The sequence below is a fragment of the Apaloderma vittatum genome, unplaced genomic scaffold (genome assembly GCF_000703405.1).
Source record: "Apaloderma vittatum isolate BGI_N311 unplaced genomic scaffold, ASM70340v1 scaffold832, whole genome shotgun sequence".
NCBI lineage: Eukaryota > Metazoa > Chordata > Aves > Trogoniformes > Trogonidae > Apaloderma > Apaloderma vittatum.
Genome location: NW_009701682.1, coordinates 1 through 21356, shown reverse-complemented (window position 1 = coordinate 21356; position 21356 = coordinate 1). Strand labels below are relative to the sequence as shown.

Genomic DNA, 21356 nt, shown 5'->3' with positions numbered 1-21356 from the left:
AATTAAAGGAAAAATCTTTTTACAATCAATGAATGTATAACCCCCTCAAACCTAAAGGGAAAGTGCCAGCTTTAACAAGGTGCTGTGTAACAACTGTAGGTTTTAAGTGATGATTTACTACAGAAAATAAAAGCCCATAGATTAGCCCTTGACCTGTTCCTTTGTTTGTGCCAAAGTCAGTTCTAATATTAGGGCTCAACTCAAGTTTCAGGTTTCTAGAAGTTACTGTGATACATGGTGAAAGAGTAAGTTTTCTGACAGAAGAATGACAAAAGTCCAGCACAGGTCCCTTCAGTTCCACAAGTGTTAGCAGTGAGTGTCCTACCCTAGAACCAGAGAAGGTCACAGTAAAGGCCTTTGACACGTTTCTCCCACATCATCCTTCTCTAAATTGGAGAGAAGACATTTTTTTACAAGTTGGGTGGGGAAACACTGGAACCGGTTGCCCAGCGAGGTGGTAAGAGACCCATCTCTGGAAACATTCAAGGTCAGGCTTGATGGGGGCTCTGAGCAACCTGATCTAGTTAAAGATGTCCCTGCACGCTGTAGGGGAATTGACCTACATGACCCCTAAAGGTCCCTTCTGTACCAAAACATTTTATGATCTTGAGCGGTGGTTCATGGGTCTCTTAAAGGAGCTGTAGTATCTCCCACATAGAGCAATTTCATTGCTGATTCCCGCTTACACAACAGTTTTTACTTAACTACATGTTTCAGCTAGAGAAATTCTGATTTTTGTTGTTAGAACCTTTGCTGCTGAGGAGGTTAGCTTACTCCATAAGCAGGAAGAAGGTTCACCTTAAGTACCCTGCAAGCTCTTAGAAAGGGCATCCTAGGACAGTGATATCCAATTGCCTGAGCTAAGCCAAAAAGAACCCGGTCACAGTCACTTCTAGCTTCCACAGCCAGAAGCCTCCTCGAGCTCCTAACACATTCAGTTCATGGACTACGTGCTCCATCGCCCTCTAGTGATGCACCTTTGGTCTCACCCCTGTGCAAGTATTTCTTCCTTTTCTTGAGCCAGAGATGCAAGGGTTGCACTAACTTTGCCAGCACCTCTTAAACTTAGTAAACTGCCCCTCAAGGTTATGTGCAATAACACGGGCAGCCTCTGAAGCAACAGTGCAGTTCAGGGCATAGCACTGCAGAAATTGAACATGAGCCATCACACACTCAGAGCAGATCTGGAATACTACATCCAATTTCATGATCCCCAGCACAACAAAAGCAGTGACATACTAAAGTAAGTCAGGTAGCAAGCCGCCAGAAGAGGATGGTGGAAAAAAATGGGTTTGCTCACCCATAACAGAAAACAGGAGAAATCTTACTGGACTTATTGGACTCAATCTTGAAGGTCTCTTCCAAACAAAACTATTTTATGACTCTACTGCTGTCTAGTTACCTCGTATTCATGGGAAGGGACAGAGCCAGGCTCTTCGTGGCCATCCAGGGGTAGGACAAGATGCATGGGAAATTCCAGCCAGGAAGGAAAAGCAATTCTGAGACTAAGCCTTGTGTGAAATCTCAATCCTTAAAGATAAATAGAACTGAACTAGGTTGTGAGCTTGCTCTAAATGGGCCTGTTTTGCACAGGAGTGAGGACTACATGACCTCTAGCTCCTTCCACTTGCAGTATCTAAGCAACACAGGCTCATTATCCTGCACCGAGAACTGCAAACAAGTAGTGGAACATCCTTGGTCATTCAAGAGAGGTTTCAACCTCCACACAGCAAGAGCACAACTTGAGTCCACACATGTACTTCACAATGCACCACTACCCTCAAGCAAGAATCAGGAAAGTACAAGATCTCCGCCTGCTCATTTATCTACTGAAAAAAAAGTTATACCAGTCCCCTTCTGCTCTTCATTCCCAAACCCAAAAATACTAAAGAAGCAACAGAACCAAGAAGCTAACATCAACACCTGCTGCACATCAAGGAAGGCTTAAACAAGTCTCCACAGAAGAGCTGCACTGATGAGAACATCTAGAATCAGAACAAGCATTGTCTGTGCCTTAACAGGTCTCGATATAGCTCAAGAGGGGTCAGGGAGCATTTGCAGTGTTAGCTCAGAGGAGTAAGTGCACAGATCAAACCCACCACATGTTGGTATGACAGCAAGCCTGGCTAGCTGACCCTAGCCAGTTTGCTCATGAGCTGATAGGCCACCACAGCCCTCTGCGGGGAGGTGCAGTGGCAGAGAAGCACCTGTTGCAGTCTGCCGTCCCCTCAGTCAGCTCCCAGGCCACACATTGCTCAAAACCCTACATCATGGGTTAAATGGTGGTTTGATACCAAGACTTTGTTCAAGAAGTATTAGTCTGCATGTGCCAGTTGACTATTCGTCCCTCCAAATTCCCATATTCTACTTATCTGTGGAAAACCCTGATGCTGAGGGGAAGGTGTGGCAGATTTGTCCAGCAGTCTGCAGGGCTCCACTTACCAGCAGGTTAATGCTCTTGCTTAGAGACAGACAATGGTCTTGGATTAATAAAGTAGGGATTACCTGTACATTGTGACACCTAAGTTCCAAAGGATCCAACAGGTCATTAACAGGACATGACAGTCAGCTAACAATAATAACTCTTCAGAGTGTTGTTGCTCTGCACAACAGAACTTCATGTAAGTTTATTTGAGAAGTTGTATCTACATAGAAATACATTAAAGTACATCAAAATGAGACTGCTTCACTTCATACTGAAGCAGGAAGACATTCTCCAGGAGAGATGAATTTTATGTATTTCCCTTCTTTCAGCTTTCCTTTATGGTTCAATAAAGTTCACCTCCACAGCAAATGTCTCACTATAGACTTTCCACGTTTTAGACTTGTGAGGATTATCCAGCTCATTCCTGGGAAGGTAGAGTCTGAAAGACAAAATTTAGTAGCATATCTTACAGCCTAAGACATGCTTTTCCTTTCAGCCAGCCAAGAGAACTTCAAGCTCAGACCTGCAATATTAAATATAGCCCCAGACCTTGAATTCAGACAGGCATCAGCCATGGAGCTGTCTCTCCCTTTCTACATCCAACACACACAAGCCCAACTTTTGCCTCGTGTAGCTCCATCAGGAGTTCTAGTCCAACAAGAACAAACTACAGTAATTTCTAACTATAACAAAAACGTGAGAAGCAGTAAGCTAAATGAGGCTTTCTCTGGGATCCCAAGCATCAGTACCTCTAACTCTGGTCTTAATTTGCCTGCTAAGCTGCTGAATGAGTTCCAGCCACTCAGTCAGCCGTACTATAGAGGATGGCAGAGTTGCCTGAGGTTTGAATAGTTAGCACTACCTTCCAGTTGGTTAACAACAAGTGCTGAGGAAAGAGCCCAGTGGATTAAGTCAATTAAGATAAAGAGCTCACAATTTTAAGAACGCTTGGCAGAGCACAAGCATGGGCCAACTGCCTGCTTTTAAGTTACAGCTGAGAATCAGAGACCAGTACTGACACAGAAGCTAAGACAGGCTTGATCAGCCAGCTATGTCAGCTTTCAGGACTATGTTTATAAACCTTCAGCTGTTTAGACACCAGAAGTGAGGATCTGAAGGCAGTCATCGTGATCTCTTACCTGTTATTTTCAATAAAGGAAGTGTTGAACCAGAAGAAAAATGGGCAGTCATCATAGCCTTTTGGGAGATCCTAAACACAAAGACCTTTTTTAAGGATTCCATTACACAATAAGACTAGTATTTTTTTGCAGAGCAAGAGTACCCACCTGTCCTCAGTAGTTTGATTTATAAAGCTAGTCCCAGAGTCAGTACACTTGACAAACCCAATATCACACCCACATCATTATTTTGATGGAAGTTATTTCAGGACTGGGTCACTCAAACTTCATGCAATGAAGTAGGAGACCTCTGGTAGAAGCAGCAGGTACTCAACCAAGATATCTTGGTTGTACTGTAGGAACAGCCAGCTGCCTCCCCTACCTGCACAGGCTGACAGAGCAACATTTGCTGCCTCATTCACTGCACAGGGGTGGAATAACAACTGCCAGCCACCCCCCACACCCAGAGTCACTGGGGAGGAACAGAGATTTTGCCCCACACAGCACAGCCAGAGTAGCTGCAGTTTGTGCTGCAGCCTCTCCTAATACACAGGTTAAGGTCATCATGATGTCCCACTTACAGAACGTGATTCAAATCTGATTTTCACATCACCACTTATAACAGGGCTGTCTTCCAAGCCAATGACTACAGAGTCACTTTCAGAATCAAAGAAGAGCTGCGTAACAGAAAAAAGGTATTGCTTTTATGAAAAGTTACTGCAGAGAGACAAAGGACCAATTCATGACAGTACCTAGATATCCATTCATGGTATACAAATACAATAGCAGTGCTAGAATAATAGAATTAAGCTACTCAAGTCAGAGCAGGCCATCAAATTTAATTGATTGACTTCTAGGAAAATCTTTCACTATCTACCACTTCTTCTGTGATTTAGTAAAGCTTAGCTTTTTCATTCTTTCAGAATTTACAGCATCCATTTCTTTAGAGAGTTTTATGCCCAGTATTCAACTGTTACAGGAAGACACTTTTGACCTGTAAATCAGCTTTCACTTTCTGTGACTTAACTGACACAACTTCACAGTACTCTCACCTTGCAGTTTCCTTGACTGGCACATACACATTCTAGCACAACTTGCTTCCTCATTATTATCTGTACCTTCATATCAGTTCCATTGCCTTTCCCAACTCCTAGGAAGAAAGAGTTGCATTACACCATAGTACCTACATTAGCTGGAAACATAAGTAGTCACGAAAACAGAGTGCAATCCTATTTGCTCTAGACTGCCGTGCTACAGACTTCAGAGAACTCAAGCCCTAAAGGTAGCTCAAGATTCAGTGGCTCAAAGCTGTATTTTGAAGCAGTAGTGAATCCTAATAGTGGAGCAGGAAGAAGCTAATGTGGAGTCTAGTTCCACTGACTGATCAAAAACAGTGCTTTGAAGTCCCCTTGAACAAGTGGTGCTGTACTTCTAGCCTTTTATCAAAAATACCAGTACGTACCTACAGAAACAGGTGTGTATATCAAGCTGGGAGACATAAGTGGATCCAGTTCCACACGTAGAGTTAATCTTGCTTGAAAAGTGATTCCCCTCCCGAAAGAGAAGACTGTGCACGTGAGCCACCATTTGACCAGATACCCAGAAAGTGACCAAACACTTGGAGCAACTGCACTCCCAAATGCTCTTAATTGTATTTTAATTGTGCCATTTGGATTCTCAGATCCCAGGAAGCCTACACACCTCTATCTCTCTTGCTAAGCCCATGATAGATCAGCTGCCTGTACTAGGAAATCATTACCAGACAGAGGAATGCCCAAATTCAAGAGTTCTTACCATGTATAGAGTGGATTTTGAGGTTTTTTATTTTGAGTTGTCTCTCTGGTGGGAGTTTCAAGTTATACTTGTTTTTCAGAATCTCATAATACCCAACATACCTACTCTGTAAAGCAAAAAAACCAGACTCATTATGCAGTTTCTGTACCCCACACAGACTAATTCTAGGCAGAAGCAGTATTAAATAGATCTTCTACACCAAGTTCATAGTCCTCCTAACTCCAAAGCTAAGAAGAAAGCAGTCAATTGTTCTGCTTTCTCTCCTTAGCTCAAACAATTCTCTAGAAAAATTCAACATCTATGTTTTTAAGCAACATTTAAACTTTGTCTTCTAAGAGAAATTATGTACTTTTGAGTGCAGCAAGGAGCTGTAGTGTTATAGCACTAAGGGGCAGAATGTTTAAATGTACAAGATATTTTCATTTTACAGAAGCACATTCTGAAGGACTGCTGTGCTTCCATTTTATATCAGCAACTAAAAGTACCTCTATCATCAGCTTCATGTCACCGTACACAGAAAATCAAAACGAGCAAAGCCCCAAACTGTGGTCTGAGGCAGCACCTTCAGTAGTTTCTTGCAAATTCAGTCTCTAGAGGATTCATTCCTCCACCCAGGCACAGCAGTGCCATGGCCCTGCCTCACGGCTGCAGACACTCTTGATAAACAGCCCAATTGTATTATCAAGTCATGCACCGTAAAGGTGGGCAAACACTGCAACAGGTCGCCCAGGGAGGCTGTGGAATCTCTGTGTGTAGAGATATTTATACATGACTGGACACAGCCCTCAGCAACTGGCTCTAACTCACCTTGCTTGAACAGTGGGGTTGGATTGAAAGCTCTCCTAGTCTCAACAATTCTGTTACCTTAGATACCATAATTCAGATTTAATGATATTACACAGGGAAAGGCATAAGGAATGTGCTTGGACAAAGGCAGGGAAGTTGATAGTTTTCCAATCCTCAAAGAAAGAGTACAGGAAGTTCAGGAGTTGGGCATTAGGAGAAACCTACATCTCAAACAAGGCAGGGGAGGTGGGATAGCATAAGTGCTCACAAGGTTAGCGGTGGTTTGGCTACTCTTCCTGGAACTGCTCGAGCTTACCTGGGACGGAGTTTCAACTCCTTGAAACTTGGTACTTGTGCTTCTATCAGTTCTTCTCTCCCCAAAGTAGTCCAAACTTTCCTATGTAGGAAGGTAATCGCAAGGGTTAAGATATTAATCCCACCACCGTTCCCCTTTCTGAGAAGTAAACTAAAACTGCACCAGTTACTTCCAATAAAGGAATGCAAATGAAAATACGCAATAGTTGGTTTGATACCTTCTGAAAGGAGGCTTTTAACTAGAATAAGAAAGCACTTTTAATTAGGAAGTCAGAGATATCCAAGCCCATCATCCATGAAAGAGCGCTAATAAAGCTCACTGAGTGAGAATAAAATGCTTTTTAAGGAATTGCTTTAGAACCATCTATATTTCTCAAGTAGTCTGTGACAGCCTTGGCTGAACATCAGTTCATGTAACACCAAACCTGGAGAAAACCAAGTTATGAAATGGATACACACTCTGGCCAGACTACCTTGAGTGACTTTGGCTTCTGCAACCCAGGACTCCACAGGGATGTACCAGGCCTGGGATAATAAAGCAGCATGTGCCTCTGCCCTGGCTGGGATATGCTCATCTTTCACCCTTCCCCTAGAAAGGCTTCTTGCTGTAACGCTCACAGTTAAGACAACACTTGATGCCTCACACTACTTGGAGTGAGGTTGAGGCAAAAACAAACAAACAATAAAAAAAAACCAAAACACCACACCATGTAAAAGTGATACTATCTTCAGTGGAGCATGCTCAGAAGCCATCCACAGTTTCAAAAAGTTGTTGCTCAAGATCCTAGGTCTACTATACCTTCAAAAAAAAAAAAAAAACCAACAAACCAAACCCCACAGGAGAACCCTCCACTAACTTCAAAGTTGCTATTCTGTTAAATTATACTTTCCCAGTTCTTCCTAATCAAGAATAGTCTTCAGAAAGGAATTTATATAGTGACAAGATTCGCAAGAACTTCTTTGTAAAATAGATTGCTCACAGTATCCTTTTTCCAGCATGGACCTTTTGCAGCATATTTAGCGCACTTCACCAACTAAGCAGGTTCTCAGGGACATTTTGAATACTAGAAGAATCAAAAGTATAAACACCAGTTTTTACCTTTGCACTCTCAAACTGATCACTGTCTATGAGCCAGGTACAGACCATTGTTCCAGTCCTGCCTGTATTAGAAGAAAGACACGGGTTGAACTACAGCAGTTTAAGGGTATTTAGGATTATTTTAGCGAAGTTGAAATTAACTTGTTGAAATAAAAGAAGACAACAGGGAATAAGTGACACTAGGAGTCAAGTGCCTGTATTTTTTGGGAAGAATGAGTTAGACAAGATAATGCAATTTAACTTGTTCCTGGAAAGCAGTCCCCACACTTCTTTGTCATATTCCTAGAGACACTTAGGAAGCTGGCCAGTATGTGCACACTCCATTTAGCAGGGGATAGAGTTAAGTACACACTACTAGATTAGGTTATAGACTGGCACTTGCCAATGCTCCAAGCCTCAAGCGCTGCTTCTCTGCTCCAACTGCCCCCTCTCGCCTCAAACCCTACTAAGAAGGCATCAAGACTGCTAGCACAGATACTCCAATGGAGTCTCAGTTTGAAATTTAAAATCTCAGAGGTCAAATCATCCCTCCCTAAACATGTTCTTTGAGCTGATTTTGGCCTGCAGCTAGCTTCAGCGTTCAGTTTTGCAAAACCTTTTAAGCTATGGTTTCAAGTGGGGGAAAAGTGCCTTCTTTATGTTAAGTAACCACCTGGTTTAAGCCAAGCATTAGCAGTAGTAACAGCAGGGAGCTAAAGATGTGGCAGATGTTTGCAGTGAAATCTGGTTTATATGCAGCTATCTATGGACTCCAACAGCTCCCACACTACTACAGGTTGCAGACAGCACCCACAGGTCATCTCATCCACAGTAGTTTTTACTAGCCTGTCCCCATAAGATTACATTGAGTTGCAAGTTATTGAAGACACCAGATGCCAGCTTAGATTAAGAACCCAGAAATGGGGTTGTGTAATACTGAACACACAGCACTATACTGTTGCTAGTCATCAGAGCATCTGCAGAATTTGTTACACTCTAAATCCATCTCATACTACAGCTTAAGGCCATACTACCATCAAAAGAAGCCATTATAAGAATGGCATGCAATTTGTAGCATACACAGATTACACATGAGAAGGTTTACCTTTGCCTCCTTTACAATGAATCGCTATGATGTTCTTTTCATCTTGGCTCATCCATTCACGAACACTGGCAGTGAATTTCAGCATGTCCCTAGATAAGAGGAAAATTAGTGGATGAAAGCAAATGTCTGTACAGAACTATCACAACATACATATTTCTTGTTAAGACTCACTGTAGTGCTGGGACATTGTGGTCATCAATAAAAATCCTTTCCACCCTGTAGTGGAAGTACTTGGGGTCATAGCCTTTTTCACCTACAAGGAAAGATCCGGCGTCAGGCCAGGAAAGGGAACACGCTTGCAACAAAGTGGCTTGTGACACACAACTACTGGTCTGAGCATACAGATAGTGTTTGAAGTACAGTAGTAAAAATGGACATATCAAAGTGGAAAAACACACAACTAGAGGTAATTTGGCTAGAATTATGCTTGTTTAGCTTCCAGTTTCACACCTCTCACTACGTGAAAATTCACCTCCAGGCCCAGATGGCCAGTCCTTTCCATAAGAGTAATTTAGGGACCTGAAAGCTAATGTTCTTCTGTACTGTGAGGGCCAACCACATCAATGACCAGCTACAAAGTGGTAAGAATCTGCTACCACCATACTCCTCATCTGTGACCCTTCAGCTATCCCTCTGCTAGCTAAAGGACAGTTTTACTTCTTCAGGAATTCAAGTATCAATGCTTCTGTATCATACCTTCAATTCTGATGCTCTACTATAAAAGCAGAGACCACAGGATAGGTGTTCCTGAGGTATTTGTCATTGCTTTAGCCACTTCTAAACAGAAGAGCATTTAACTATTCATTCACCTCATTCTTCTAATCTTTCACTAGAAAAATCTCCCAACACCACCCCAGGCTTTAGTCCAGATTTAGTTTGCCACTTCCTCAGTAAGAGTTTTGAAACACTGAAGCAATTGTTCAGCATGATCAAGGCAGCCAGTATCTCCTTTGCAAGCTTCAGTACAACACATTAGAGTCTCAAAATCAATAGAATAGTCATATTCAGGACAGAAGGCAGAAGACAGCTGTGTACTCTTAACATATTTTAAATTCTTGGAGGCCTAGCATTGCCAGTATCATGCATTGATAAGATATTTTTCCGTTTAGCAATATTTCCACACACAGTCAGCAGCTAAACATACTTACTGCAGAGATTGTAGACTTTATAGTGGTTTGCATGTTTGGTGTCCAAAAACCTTGCAACTTCCTAAAACAATAATAAGATACAAGTTCAGAGTAGTTAGTGCTCTTCTCCTTATTTCTTATTTCTACTGCCACCTCATCCCCTACCCCCAAGTGGGGTAGGCACCTGCATTCATGGACAGCCCTCAGACAGCAGCCCTTTCCAGCCCAACAGCTCCAGCTCTCACCCGGAATAAAAGTACTACTGCAACTAGTCTTCCCTGCCCTACACACTTATGTTTCCACAATATCAGGCAGCATAGCTTTAAATGGCATTAATGCAGACCTTTTCAACATCTTTATTTAGATCAATCACAGAATAGTAGGGGTTGGAAGGGACCTCTGAAGATCATCTAGTCCAACCCCCCTGCTAGAGCAGATCACACAGGAACACATCCAGGCAGGTTTTGAGCGTCTCCAGAGACAGAGACCCCACAATCTCCCTGGGCAGCCTGTGCCAGTGCTCCATTACCCTCACAGTAAGGAAGTATTTCCTTATGTTTAGGTTGAACCTCCCATTTTCCAGTTTGTGACCAGTGTCCCATGTCTTATTACTGGACACCACTAAGAGGAGGCTGGCTCCATCTTCTCCAAGGCATTGCCAAGGAATAGGAGCATCAGAACACCAGTGTGTGCACATCATGAGACACATCCCACTAGGCTTTGCTTCGGTTAGAAACAGGCCTTGAGCAACCTGGTCTAGTTAAGGGCATCCTTGCCCATGGCGGGGAGGTTGGACTAGATGATCTCTAAGGTCCCTTCCAACCCAAGATATTCTATGAATCTATGATACACAAGCAGTACAGCACAGCAGGGACCACCAACCAGCCAAGACACCACAACTTGAATTGGCTTGACAATCTAGTCCACAGCCAAATTAGTGCAAGCCCAGAAGTGAAACAGCATTCAGAAATACTGAACTTAGTAGTTTAGAGATTTTTACCTCTATAGGGTTCCTATAGAAAGATTGCTTCCCAGAAGAAGGAAAGGACATTGCAATAATGCGATCTGTGGAAAAGACGACAATGAGAAATAACAGGGTGAACACTCCTCACACATAGGAACTACATGACTGAGAGCAACATCATTATGAAACAGCTTATTCCTACCCTAATTATAACAACTACCTACACATTGTGGCTGCCCCCTCCCTGGAGGTGTTCAAGGCCAAGCTGGACAGAGCCTTGAGTAGCCTGATCTAGTTGAGAGGCGTCCCTGCCCATGACAGGGAGGTTGCATTAGATGATCTCTAAGGTCCCTTCCAGCCTAGGCCATTCTATGATTCTATGATTTGCAAGAGGTTTCCTTCTGCATTTAGTATAGCTAGAGCAGGAGAATAGCACTTCCTGAAGCACCACCTACCAGTAAGTGTCAGTCTCCATAGAATCACAGGCAAAAATATCACAATTTAGTCAACAGTTTCTCAGCTCTGGTTCCCTAGGCCTCAGGAAAACTTCCATCATTACATACAGCATGTACAACCTCTCTCCCAGAGAGGTAAATCTTGAGAACAGTGTTAGAGTCAGGAATCTATATTTCCAAATCCCACAGAAAAGGAGTAGGCCTGGTTAGACTAATGAAACTTAAGTATGAAGTCAAAAACATTGCCTGTATTTCACATCAAGCACTTTTTTACTGAATAACTAGTGTTAGCAGGACGTAACATGCTGTAAAGTGTCATTTGCTTCCACAAACCAGTAACATAAGTGAGATCCAGATCAAAGCCATCTTTCATATAACGCCTTTTGTTTTCAGAGACCTGCCAAAAAAAGAACAGAGTTAAGTCTTCCAAAGGAATGCCAAAGATTAATAAGTGTTGCCTGTTACTAGGAAAAAACCAACTATCTAGACTCTGACATGAAGTCATGAGAAGCAGAGTCTCATTTTGCTGTAACGAAGTTCACAACACCAGCCAAGAAAAGCGTTTATTGTGTTAGCTTTTAGGTAGAAGCTCCATATAGAATTTTTACCCTGAAGTACCAACGTTTATTCTGGTCAAAAGAACACTGCAGATACTTTACAGACCGCAGCATTCATCTGTCATTGCTATTTGAGTGTTTGGGGACTGAGGGAAGGAAGAAGAGAGTTAAAGGGCAGCATAACCACGACTCCTTATTCCTGAGCAAGAGGAGACACTTGAAGCTTTAAGAATCACTTTGGTGCCTCTGAGGAAAATAAGAGGTATTTACAATAGAAAGGTCTTCAACAGTTAGGTTCTTTTGTTTTCACCTAAAATAAGCAGCATAGCATTAAAATTCCTATCCTCCTCCACGTGAGGGAAAACAGTTTATATACCACACAAACTAGAAATTATTACTTGAGACACAGCAGTGTTACAATTCCTTTGATATGCTGCCCTGTCAGGTCAAGTTGCTGCTTACTTAAGCAAAGTTAAGAATCATTAGCTATACTGAAGTTGGGAGCAAAGCTCCAGTGCCCTGCCAGGGACACTGAACAGACACGTTGCTCAGGTAATGATCAGTCACAGACCAATAGGCTGTGGCCAGTCTTGCTACTTGCTGTTGATGGCTGCCTGGAGAAGAAGACAGAGCTGGAAACAGTAACAGTAGCCTGGATATGTTAAAAGGCCAACTTACCATTCTCCTAGTGACCACTTCAAGTTGCTTCTTCTGTGAAGCCAGGCGAAATATTCTTATTAAGATGACAATTCTCAGAACTCGGAGGAGGGTAACCATTCTAGATGAGAATGAGAGTCACCATGAAAGAAAGTGAGCACAATTAAACATAAATCCAAAGCTTAAAAGCTATTTAAAAGCCACTTCAGAGACAGTTTAAAGCTTTATTTCATATACTGAACTAGGACTTCTCAGGCTGATTTTGGAAAAAGAATACTATGCTTGAAGAACACCATGATTTTATTCCCACTTTCTTGTTCCTTGAAGCTTGTTCTCAAGTATACATTTAAGTGTAAGCAGCCACCTGAAAAATAACTGAAAATAGAAGCTAGACAGGCTCTATACATCATGCCTTGATTAAAGAAACCTGAGAACAGATCAGCATAAACCCTGTGTTTAATCATTCAGCAACTTGAGCAGATGACTTGGTTTGAGCAAACTTTGAACTGCTGTTGAACTTTGAAGCAGGCAAGATGCTTATGTGAGTGGTTCTACAGAAACAAGTGAGCAGAGGCAGCTGCTTTTGAATACCCTTAGAGACTAGGGCAAATTAACATTCATTCCTTAAGGAGGTATGTAAGAATATACTTTTAAGGAGCACTTATCATGTTTCACATGGTAAGAATCCTGGTGAATACCTACAGTAAGGGGGACAAATATTAAGGAAACTATCTCATCACCTCCAGCTGAAGACAGCCTGCTCTCCACTGATATGGAGCTTAAAGCCAGCAAGACAAGGTTGTCCTGGACACCTGAAGGAAAGCTGCAGCTTTTCCCTGACCTCCTTCCTAGCCCAGGATCATCCTGCTGTTTTCAGAACAGAGCTCCCTTGAAGCTAACAGCCAAGGAGACAGACCAACACTGGAGTGAAGACTCCACAGCCCGAACCACAACTGCGAGAAGCAGCTCTTCAAGATAAAAGCAGTTTGCAGTCTATCCTTTAGGAAGTTAGCCAGTTAAGCATCAGAGCCTCAACCAATATACAGCTCTCATTCTTTTCAGCATCCTCCCATGTCAGACTTGAAGGAAACAGGTAACTCATCTGAATGTATACCCAGCTAGGCTAGATTAGAAATAGAGACCATACTCCATGAGGGCACCAGGACTGCCACCAAAAATTACTTGTCACATATACACTCTCATCCACAGAACAACTGTTCAGATTCTAATGATTCTTAGATATATCAGGTGCTTTAAGACTTCTGTTTGTTTCTTGAGAGGAAACAGGTAACTCATCTGAATGTATACCCAGCTAGGCTAGATTAGAAATAGAGACCATACTCCATGAGGGCACCAGGACTGCCACCAAAAATTACTTGTCACATATACACTCTCATCCACAGAACAACTGTTCAGATTCTAATGATTCTTAGATATCAGGTGCTTTAAGACTTCTGTTTGCTTCTTGAGAAAGGTCTATGGAGGGGTGGGAGAAAGGAGCCTACCCCAGGTAGGCCACTGGGAATTAGTTGGATGGTGTGGACACCACTGGAGTGTTAAGTGGGAAGAGCATCTCATATGAAGATTTGAAATTTGGACAAGTCTGAGATATCATCTAGTGTCAGGTAGTATTACTTTAGTCAAAACAGGACTGAAGAGCCATAAACCACAGAAGCCTTTCAGAGGGCCTTAAGAATTGCATGGGTGAGAAGACAGAACCCAGCTGAGTATCTTCTGAGCACATAAGTGTGAACTCCATTTTATGTGACCCAAAAACCTGTTCTAAATCCCCATCAACTTCAGCAAGTCAGATTACAAGGAACTTACACACACTGGTCTACAACAGGATGGGTCAGGACAGGATCAGGCCTACTACTAACATAGTAAAAACCATGTCAATTACTCTGTCACTGTGTTATCTCTCCCACCTTTAACCAGATGCTCCGATAATATGAAAGTGGCTTTAAAAGCAACAAAAAGAAAAACAAAAAAAACCCCAAAACATGGCTAGGAGAGATGGAATAATCATTAAACTGACTAACATTTAAAGACCTAGAATGAAACAGCCTTTTATGATTCTGAGGCTGCAAAAGCAATTCCATTGACAGTTCTACTTTTTGAAACCTGAGTTTAGCTGACATTTGAAGAGACAACTAACACTTCCAGATGTTTGTCCAGCTTTGAATTCTTCAGTAACTAGACTCTGAGTCATTGTCTTCTAAAAGAATGTTTCCCCCTTTGTGCCCAGTAGCCAGTTGAATTGGGGTAGTGATTTTAAAAAAAAAAGAAATCAAACCAAAAAAAACCCACACTCATCTTCTTTCCCTGGCTGACATAAGCAACTTTCAGAAAGTCAAACCTAATGTAGATTAGTTTCTCTCAATTGTAGTTCTGTCTCCATCAGTAACAGATTCCTTTCAAAGCTTATCATCTGATCAAGCTACAGAAATCAGATGGAAATACAACTTGAGTTAAAACTTATGCACACAAAGAGCATGTTTCTGCTCCCCAGGGCATGGCTTAAAAATCCAACTTATATTACCATAGGGCTTTTGGGAAAGCAAGATGGATGAAATAGCATGGCAGCGACTTCTACTTCAAGGTCATTAGATGTAAACACTTCCTCAGTTGACTGTTCCATTTGCTATTACAATTCAACTCTTCTTTCTGGCCTTCAGACTCTCTCCTCTATCAGGGCTGCAGCACATCTCCCGCCAAAAAAAGTTTGAGTCCGAGCACTTGACAGCCTCATTATTCAGTTACCCTAAATGATACATTTAGATCATCTCTGCCTTCAGACAGTCTGCAGCATAACTACAGACCAAAGCCAGGTGTTTCTATTCATCATTAGTCTGTTCTATGAAGTACTATCACAGCCACAATCGTGATCTAACAGGCACACATCTAGGTTAGATCTGCCCAAGAAAAGAGAGCTCACATTTAAGAGCTGCTGTACTGTTCTTACCTTGGTATCTGATCTGCTGCAGCAAGTTCCGAGAAGGAGTATGTCAGGTCAATTAACAGAGTACCCACCACTATGACTGCATCCAAAATATTCAGTTTAGACCGGAAATAGTTCCTGAAGCTGAAGCAAAGTAGAGCTTTAGACAGATACCCATACAGATAGCAAATATCGAAATAAATCTTCGGGAACATAACCATCCATACAGAGCAACTGCTAGAGACAAGCTCTTCTGAAATATTTCTTAACACTAAGCACTGAGGACTAAGAAAATATTACACCTGGTCTACACACATAAATCACAGCAAAGCTGACACAGTTTCCATGTGCTCACTTACACCAAAAGCACTTTACATATTATTCTGTAGAAGGGAAACAGCCAATGTGCACAGCCAAGAATAGATGCAGCCATTGTCTACATGCAGATTAGCCTACATGGTTATCCACATTCATAGTCCAAGCTTGAAGTACTCCTTCCTTACTAGCTTGAGGACTTCCCACACTGACCTAATTTTTGCCCACAACTTACCCTTCAACAAACACCCTCAGGAGAACATCAATGAGAAAGAAGAGTGCTATTGCCAGAGAAACACCTTCAAGAATCTCTCTAACCCCTTTCTTCTTTTCACCAATAGCCAGGTCAGCAATAACAATTATAATGTCCACAATGATAAGTACAACTCCAAATACTCTGCAAAAAGAAAAAACACAAGTCAACCTCAGAGGTAGGAATGAATTGCTGATACTTACTGACTAAAGAAAACAAGCTCAGATTTTTTTGTTTTAAACTGTTCCAGCAAGAGCGTGTTCTCTTACACACAGATAGAGGCCTGCTTCTGTAAGCAGGTGAAAGATTCAAACTGCATTTTAAATGACCTGTACAAAGTACATCATCCATATGGAACTGGAGATTTACCTTGGGCTCAGCTGTAGTTGTCCATAATTCCACAGCTATTCCATATGCATTTCAGACTTCTTTCCCCATCAAAACACTTTTCTCAAGTCACTCTTTCTGGAGGTGATAGGGTATTCAACACCTTCCAGACAGAGCAGGCTGGGGTTCTTCAAGGAACACTCCAAGCTGCTACATCAGAAGTAAGGACTATTTCTACTCTGCCCATATCATTACAAGCACAATCTTTTACCTGAATCCAAATGACATCACAAATGGGGAAATTTTTTTCCTAATTGCACTGCAAGAGAAAAGAATTGGCATCAAGACAAGTGACATTTCACTACTGACACTAGCCACAAGAGCACTGTTACATTCTTTTGTTCACATTCTTTTGGTTTTAGAATTATGAATAGCAGTGATTTCTTTGAGAGGAGACTATTTAGTTGCGTTCATGAAGTATATAGGTTAAGAGAGTACTTGAAAGCAATGCTTTCATCACTTGTTAGAAAAAGTATTCAACAGCTACAGACCCTAGAAATACAGCAGTATGTACTTACACATAACACTGTTCACTGTCACAATTTCAGCAACACTAGAAGTGTGTCTTAATGCTCAGTTATAAGCTTTAAAAGTGGGCTTGTATAATAGCTATTGATCAAGAAAGGAAAATTAAAGGATAAACATCTCTAAAGGTATCTTGTTCAAGATATTAGCTCATTGTATCAGAAAAACCTTTTTTCCAGGCCTGGAAAAAGCTGCATTTGTTAATGACTCCACTACTGCTTCTGAGCTCATGGAAGAGAAAGACATATTCCTCTCCCAATTTTAAGAATAAATACTGGTTTGGCTTTCAGACTGAAGACTTGGGTACCTCTTAAAATGAGTCGCTGAAGCTAAGTTCTTCCACTTGTAGGAGTTATCTCCAACCCTAGCAGGGTTCTAGCTCATGTTTTCAGTTATGGAAGATTATTTGCTGTCTCTTTGGCATGCTTTAAGCCTTGTGGTTTTAAGCTAGGCCTCTGTATAACTATTTCACTAGCCAAAAGTTTCTTTAGGCTGCACCAAGAGCTAAGATGGAAGCAATTTTCTGCAAACCCCAAGTTCTGACAATGTGAAAAACAAATTGTCAGTCATTTAAGTAATCTTGGGAGTACTTAACTACTGTAAGCACTAGGTCTTCTCTTATACACTTAAAACAACTCATCCAAGTATATCACTAGCAGTACAACCCACCAGAAGTTTTGACATACTGGCAAAAAGTACCAGTAAATTCTTTTTGTACTATTTGTCTATCCACCCTATCTTTCCTGTTATATACAGTTGCTACGCTTCCCCTCCCCACCACCATTAGAGATAACACTGTTACAGGAACTCTTTGTCAGCTCAATAATGCATATTGCACCCCAGTGATCCTGTCTGAGCTACTTGTTTCCTCTAGGGTAAGCTTGAGCATTACATTTCACTCAGTGCATATCCTTAACACCTCAATAACTCAGTTTAAGACAAGGCTAGGCATCTTTGAAGCAAATGAGGAAGCATCTCCCTGAGCTTACTGAATTAACCCATACATTCTTAGGTTCATACTTTAGACTAAGGAAGAAGGTCTAACCAGCAAACACATGTATCCTTAAGCAGGAAGGACATATTTAAGTTGTAGTACCCACTTTTCCCCATGGAAATCAAGGATGCAATAACAGATCTTGCCTCTAAGGCAACCTAGAGTACAAGAGGTTCACATTTATCAATGTCCAATATCTAAGGAAGCACTGCAATAATTACACAAAGAGTTTGCTGGTCTATATCTTTGCCCAGTCAGTTCCACAAGACAAATGCAGTAGGTACACCAAGACTTCAGCTTCCGCAGTCAACGATCAAACACCTTTATTAGGTGCACTAAAGACTGAAATACATACACATCACTCCAATTTGGCTTGCCAACATTTTAAACGAGTTGAAGAGAACATGGCACATCTGCTTACATACTTTGCTTAAAGCCTTTGTGAAATGCATTTGTAATTGAAATTTTGAAATGTGCAATTTGTAATTGAAACGGCAGCTCCTGCATTCTAGAAGAACTGAGGTAACAAGCTTAGTCTTACCGCTCCCGAGCTGCAGGAATTGAGAAACAAGTCTATTCACTTGTCACTGACTTGACCAAGCATGCTAGAAGAGTAGTGATCTGGTGACCAGAGCTAGAAAATAACTACTTCAAGACCAGCGTTAATCACTAGCAAGTTCAGTTTAGTCTCAATGAGGCTATTATGCTCATCATTTGCCCCATGTGCTTATTCACCTCGTTTTCTCACCAGCAGCATTTTTTTCTTCTGTGCTCTCTCAAACTCATTTCTTTGGGAAAATTTAATCAATGCAGTTTGGACTACCCATTCTTTGTAATATGATGGACTTGTAGCTAGTTCTTGTGTTGGGCTTTCATCTCTAGAGGTAAAAAGAAGCTTCCTGAACTTACTTGTTTTTACTGTGTTCTAGAACAAATGTTAACATTAAGTGATTTACTGAGCTTCACACTACTTCAGTAAGCCATCTGCCTTCTTATTTTGGCTAAACAAACTCCACTTTTGAGGGTAAGCAAGGCATTTAGTACGTCATTAGCTTACTTGGAACAGTTGTCTGGTTCATTATCCTCGTCACGACCATCATCAATCTTTACTGTGGGCTCTTCTGCTGTTGGAGAGCTGGCAAAGGAATAACACAAGTCGCATATCGATACAAATGTCAACTTCACACATTGCTACCCTTCGTTGTTCCAGAGAAAAAGAATATTAACTGCCAGCTGAGCAGTGAGCAGCACCCTAGGCCAGAGCACAGGCACAGTACCAGGGCAAGAACAACTTCCCACATGCTGGCATAGCAGAAGCCCTTGGCTTGTACTGATCTAGTTCCCATTAGCAATCCATCTCTCAAAAGTTTCTCTTTCTGCGGGAGGAAGGGAACAGATGTGTTCAGCAATAGGATAAAGGGCTTTGAAGAAATGCATCTGAGAGTCTGATGAGGACTTAACAATCCAGATTCTGGAAGTGCTGGAAACATGCATATGCAAAAACACTTTGTGACATTAATTCTATTACAGTAAACTACTTGTTCAGAGAATTAATGTTTTCAGCAGCAAAAGCCATAGCACAGAGATGTTTTTGTGCAGAGCAGGATACCAGACCGGAAACTGGAAGACCAGAGCAGCAGGCAGCTGAGCTAGTGCTAGAACAGCATTTTTTTGAGGTAGTGGCTGCTTGCCATAACTTCCTTAAAAGGATCCCTTTAGATTAAGTTTTTGTTCAGCCACCTGAGAAGCTTTGAAGACCACGTGATGACTTCAGAGAAAATAAAGTGCAACATCCAAACTCAGGAGTTCCTAATTCAGCCTTCTCCACAGAAATACTGAGCGGCATAATAGCACAGCCTCAGTGTTTGCTGTGGGTCTGCTCCAGCACCCTTGCTTCTTGGGCAGGAGCAACTACGTGCACATATTCAATAGATGCTTCTGTGCTGTTGTGAGGCAGTTTAGCATGCTTAAAGCATTAGTGTAACAACTCAGAGGATTCAACTACTCTTCATCCTCCACAAGAGCCACCAGTACTGATGATTCACCACCTGCACTTAGTATCAGGCTAGAGAGGAATAGTATTGCCCTCTGCCACAATTTTGTTATTTAAAGCTAATTTTCCAGCTCCAGTATCTCCAGACACCAGTATCCTCACTTTGTTCCTAGAACTGAAGCAAAGCTCCGGTGATGTACCAAAGCCATTCAGCTTTGTTTCCTAGATACTGTTATAGGATATTCACTTGGGAATTTCCACTTACTGTACAGCTGAAATGCTTCACTCATTAAAGCAGGTTGCTGCTGTTACAGAAATGTTGCTGCAGGTCACTCACTTACACTTGTAGACACATGAAGTGCACCAAATGCCACCTTTTTATTATCTATTGTGATTAAAATGACCCAAAATAAGAATGGAAAACAGTAGTGTTTGGGGCTAGGAAGTCAACCTTTAAGGCAAAAAGAAAACAGAAGCCAAGTTCAAGTACAGTTTCCGCTGTGCTCTGACACAAAAATTCACCTCTAGATAATGCTTTCCTCAGAGGGAATTTTTTTTGCTGAGCGCTCATCTACTTGATGTCTACACCAAAATAAGCTTTCCGACACAAACTGTTATATCTAGTCTTGAACAGCTTTGGTGGAAGAGAAGAAAATGAGAATATACTACAAGAACTTGTTTCTCCACACACACACAGGCTTTTCTGACTGCTCACAGCTAAAGAAAATTTCGCATTTGATGCTTTTAAGGAGAACAGAGCATCTTGCTCTACAAGAAACCTTGACAGTGGTTTTGAATGCTAGAAGAGGGCAGGATTTCCTGCCATGAGCTTATTATATCATGACTAGGTGCTCTGTATTTTTCTTAGTTAGTTCTTAACTACTTGTAAGAAGCCAATCACAACAGCGCATCTCTCTCAGAGATATCACTCCTCTTGGGCATCAGCATTTTAAGGAGGCTGGGGGCAGGGAGGGGGGAATACAAAGGCTATATGCTATATAAACTTCAAGGACTCCACAGTTATTCTCTCGGTTATTTTGAAAGCCCTAAGAAACTCTGGAAAGGGGACCACACACAGGACGCTTCAAACCCAAACCCATACACTGGTGCAGTTCATTCCACTCACCTGGACGTATCGGTCATCTCTGACCCTTGCTCGTACCTCACGGTTGTCATCTCACCTGGTGTTGCCCTGCCAGACTTAAGAGAAGCACATATAGTTAAAGAGAGAGCAGAGCAAACCCCGTCCTAGAGCAGCCTCACAGACTACCAGCAGAAAGGCTTCTGCTTCGTTTCCAAGTATTGTCCCTGCCCAGTCGACAATGTACAATCGCCACCTATAAGGCTAGCAAGAGCCAGTGCAATGAAGGCTTCCTGAAGACACCTGTTGTGCTGCAGCAGCAACAACTCTAAAACAGCAGCTTCACCTCGCACCATAAGATTTTCACCTGCTACAAGCTACGAAACACCCAAGAGCCCCAGCCGGCACCTCCCGGAGGGGCTCAGCCCCGGGGCTGCTCCAACAAACTGGGGCTGAAAGCCCTGGGGAGCCGCCCCGAGAGGTCCC

At 42.0% G+C, this 21356-nt stretch overlaps 1 protein-coding gene across 1 annotated transcript; it reads right to left on the bottom strand.

Moving 5' to 3' along the window:
• Positions 1-2597: 2597 nt before the first annotated feature.
• LOC104268143 (phosphatidylinositol 3,4,5-trisphosphate 3-phosphatase TPTE2-like) lies at positions 2598-20965 on the bottom strand. The gene is made up of 18 exons (XM_009879218.1): positions 20916-20965; positions 18854-18931; positions 16489-16536; positions 15873-16034; positions 15347-15466; positions 12403-12502; positions 11501-11564; positions 10749-10813; positions 9770-9830; positions 8793-8874; positions 8622-8710; positions 7538-7599; positions 6440-6520; positions 5338-5443; positions 4596-4693; positions 4125-4220; positions 3565-3635; positions 2598-2864 (listed from the first exon to the last, which is right to left on the bottom strand). The coding sequence occupies exons 1-18, from the start codon at positions 20963-20965 to the stop codon at positions 2762-2764; spliced, it is 1536 nt and encodes a 511-aa protein (XP_009877520.1). The 3' UTR covers positions 2598-2761.
• Positions 20966-21356: the final 391 nt, after the last annotated feature.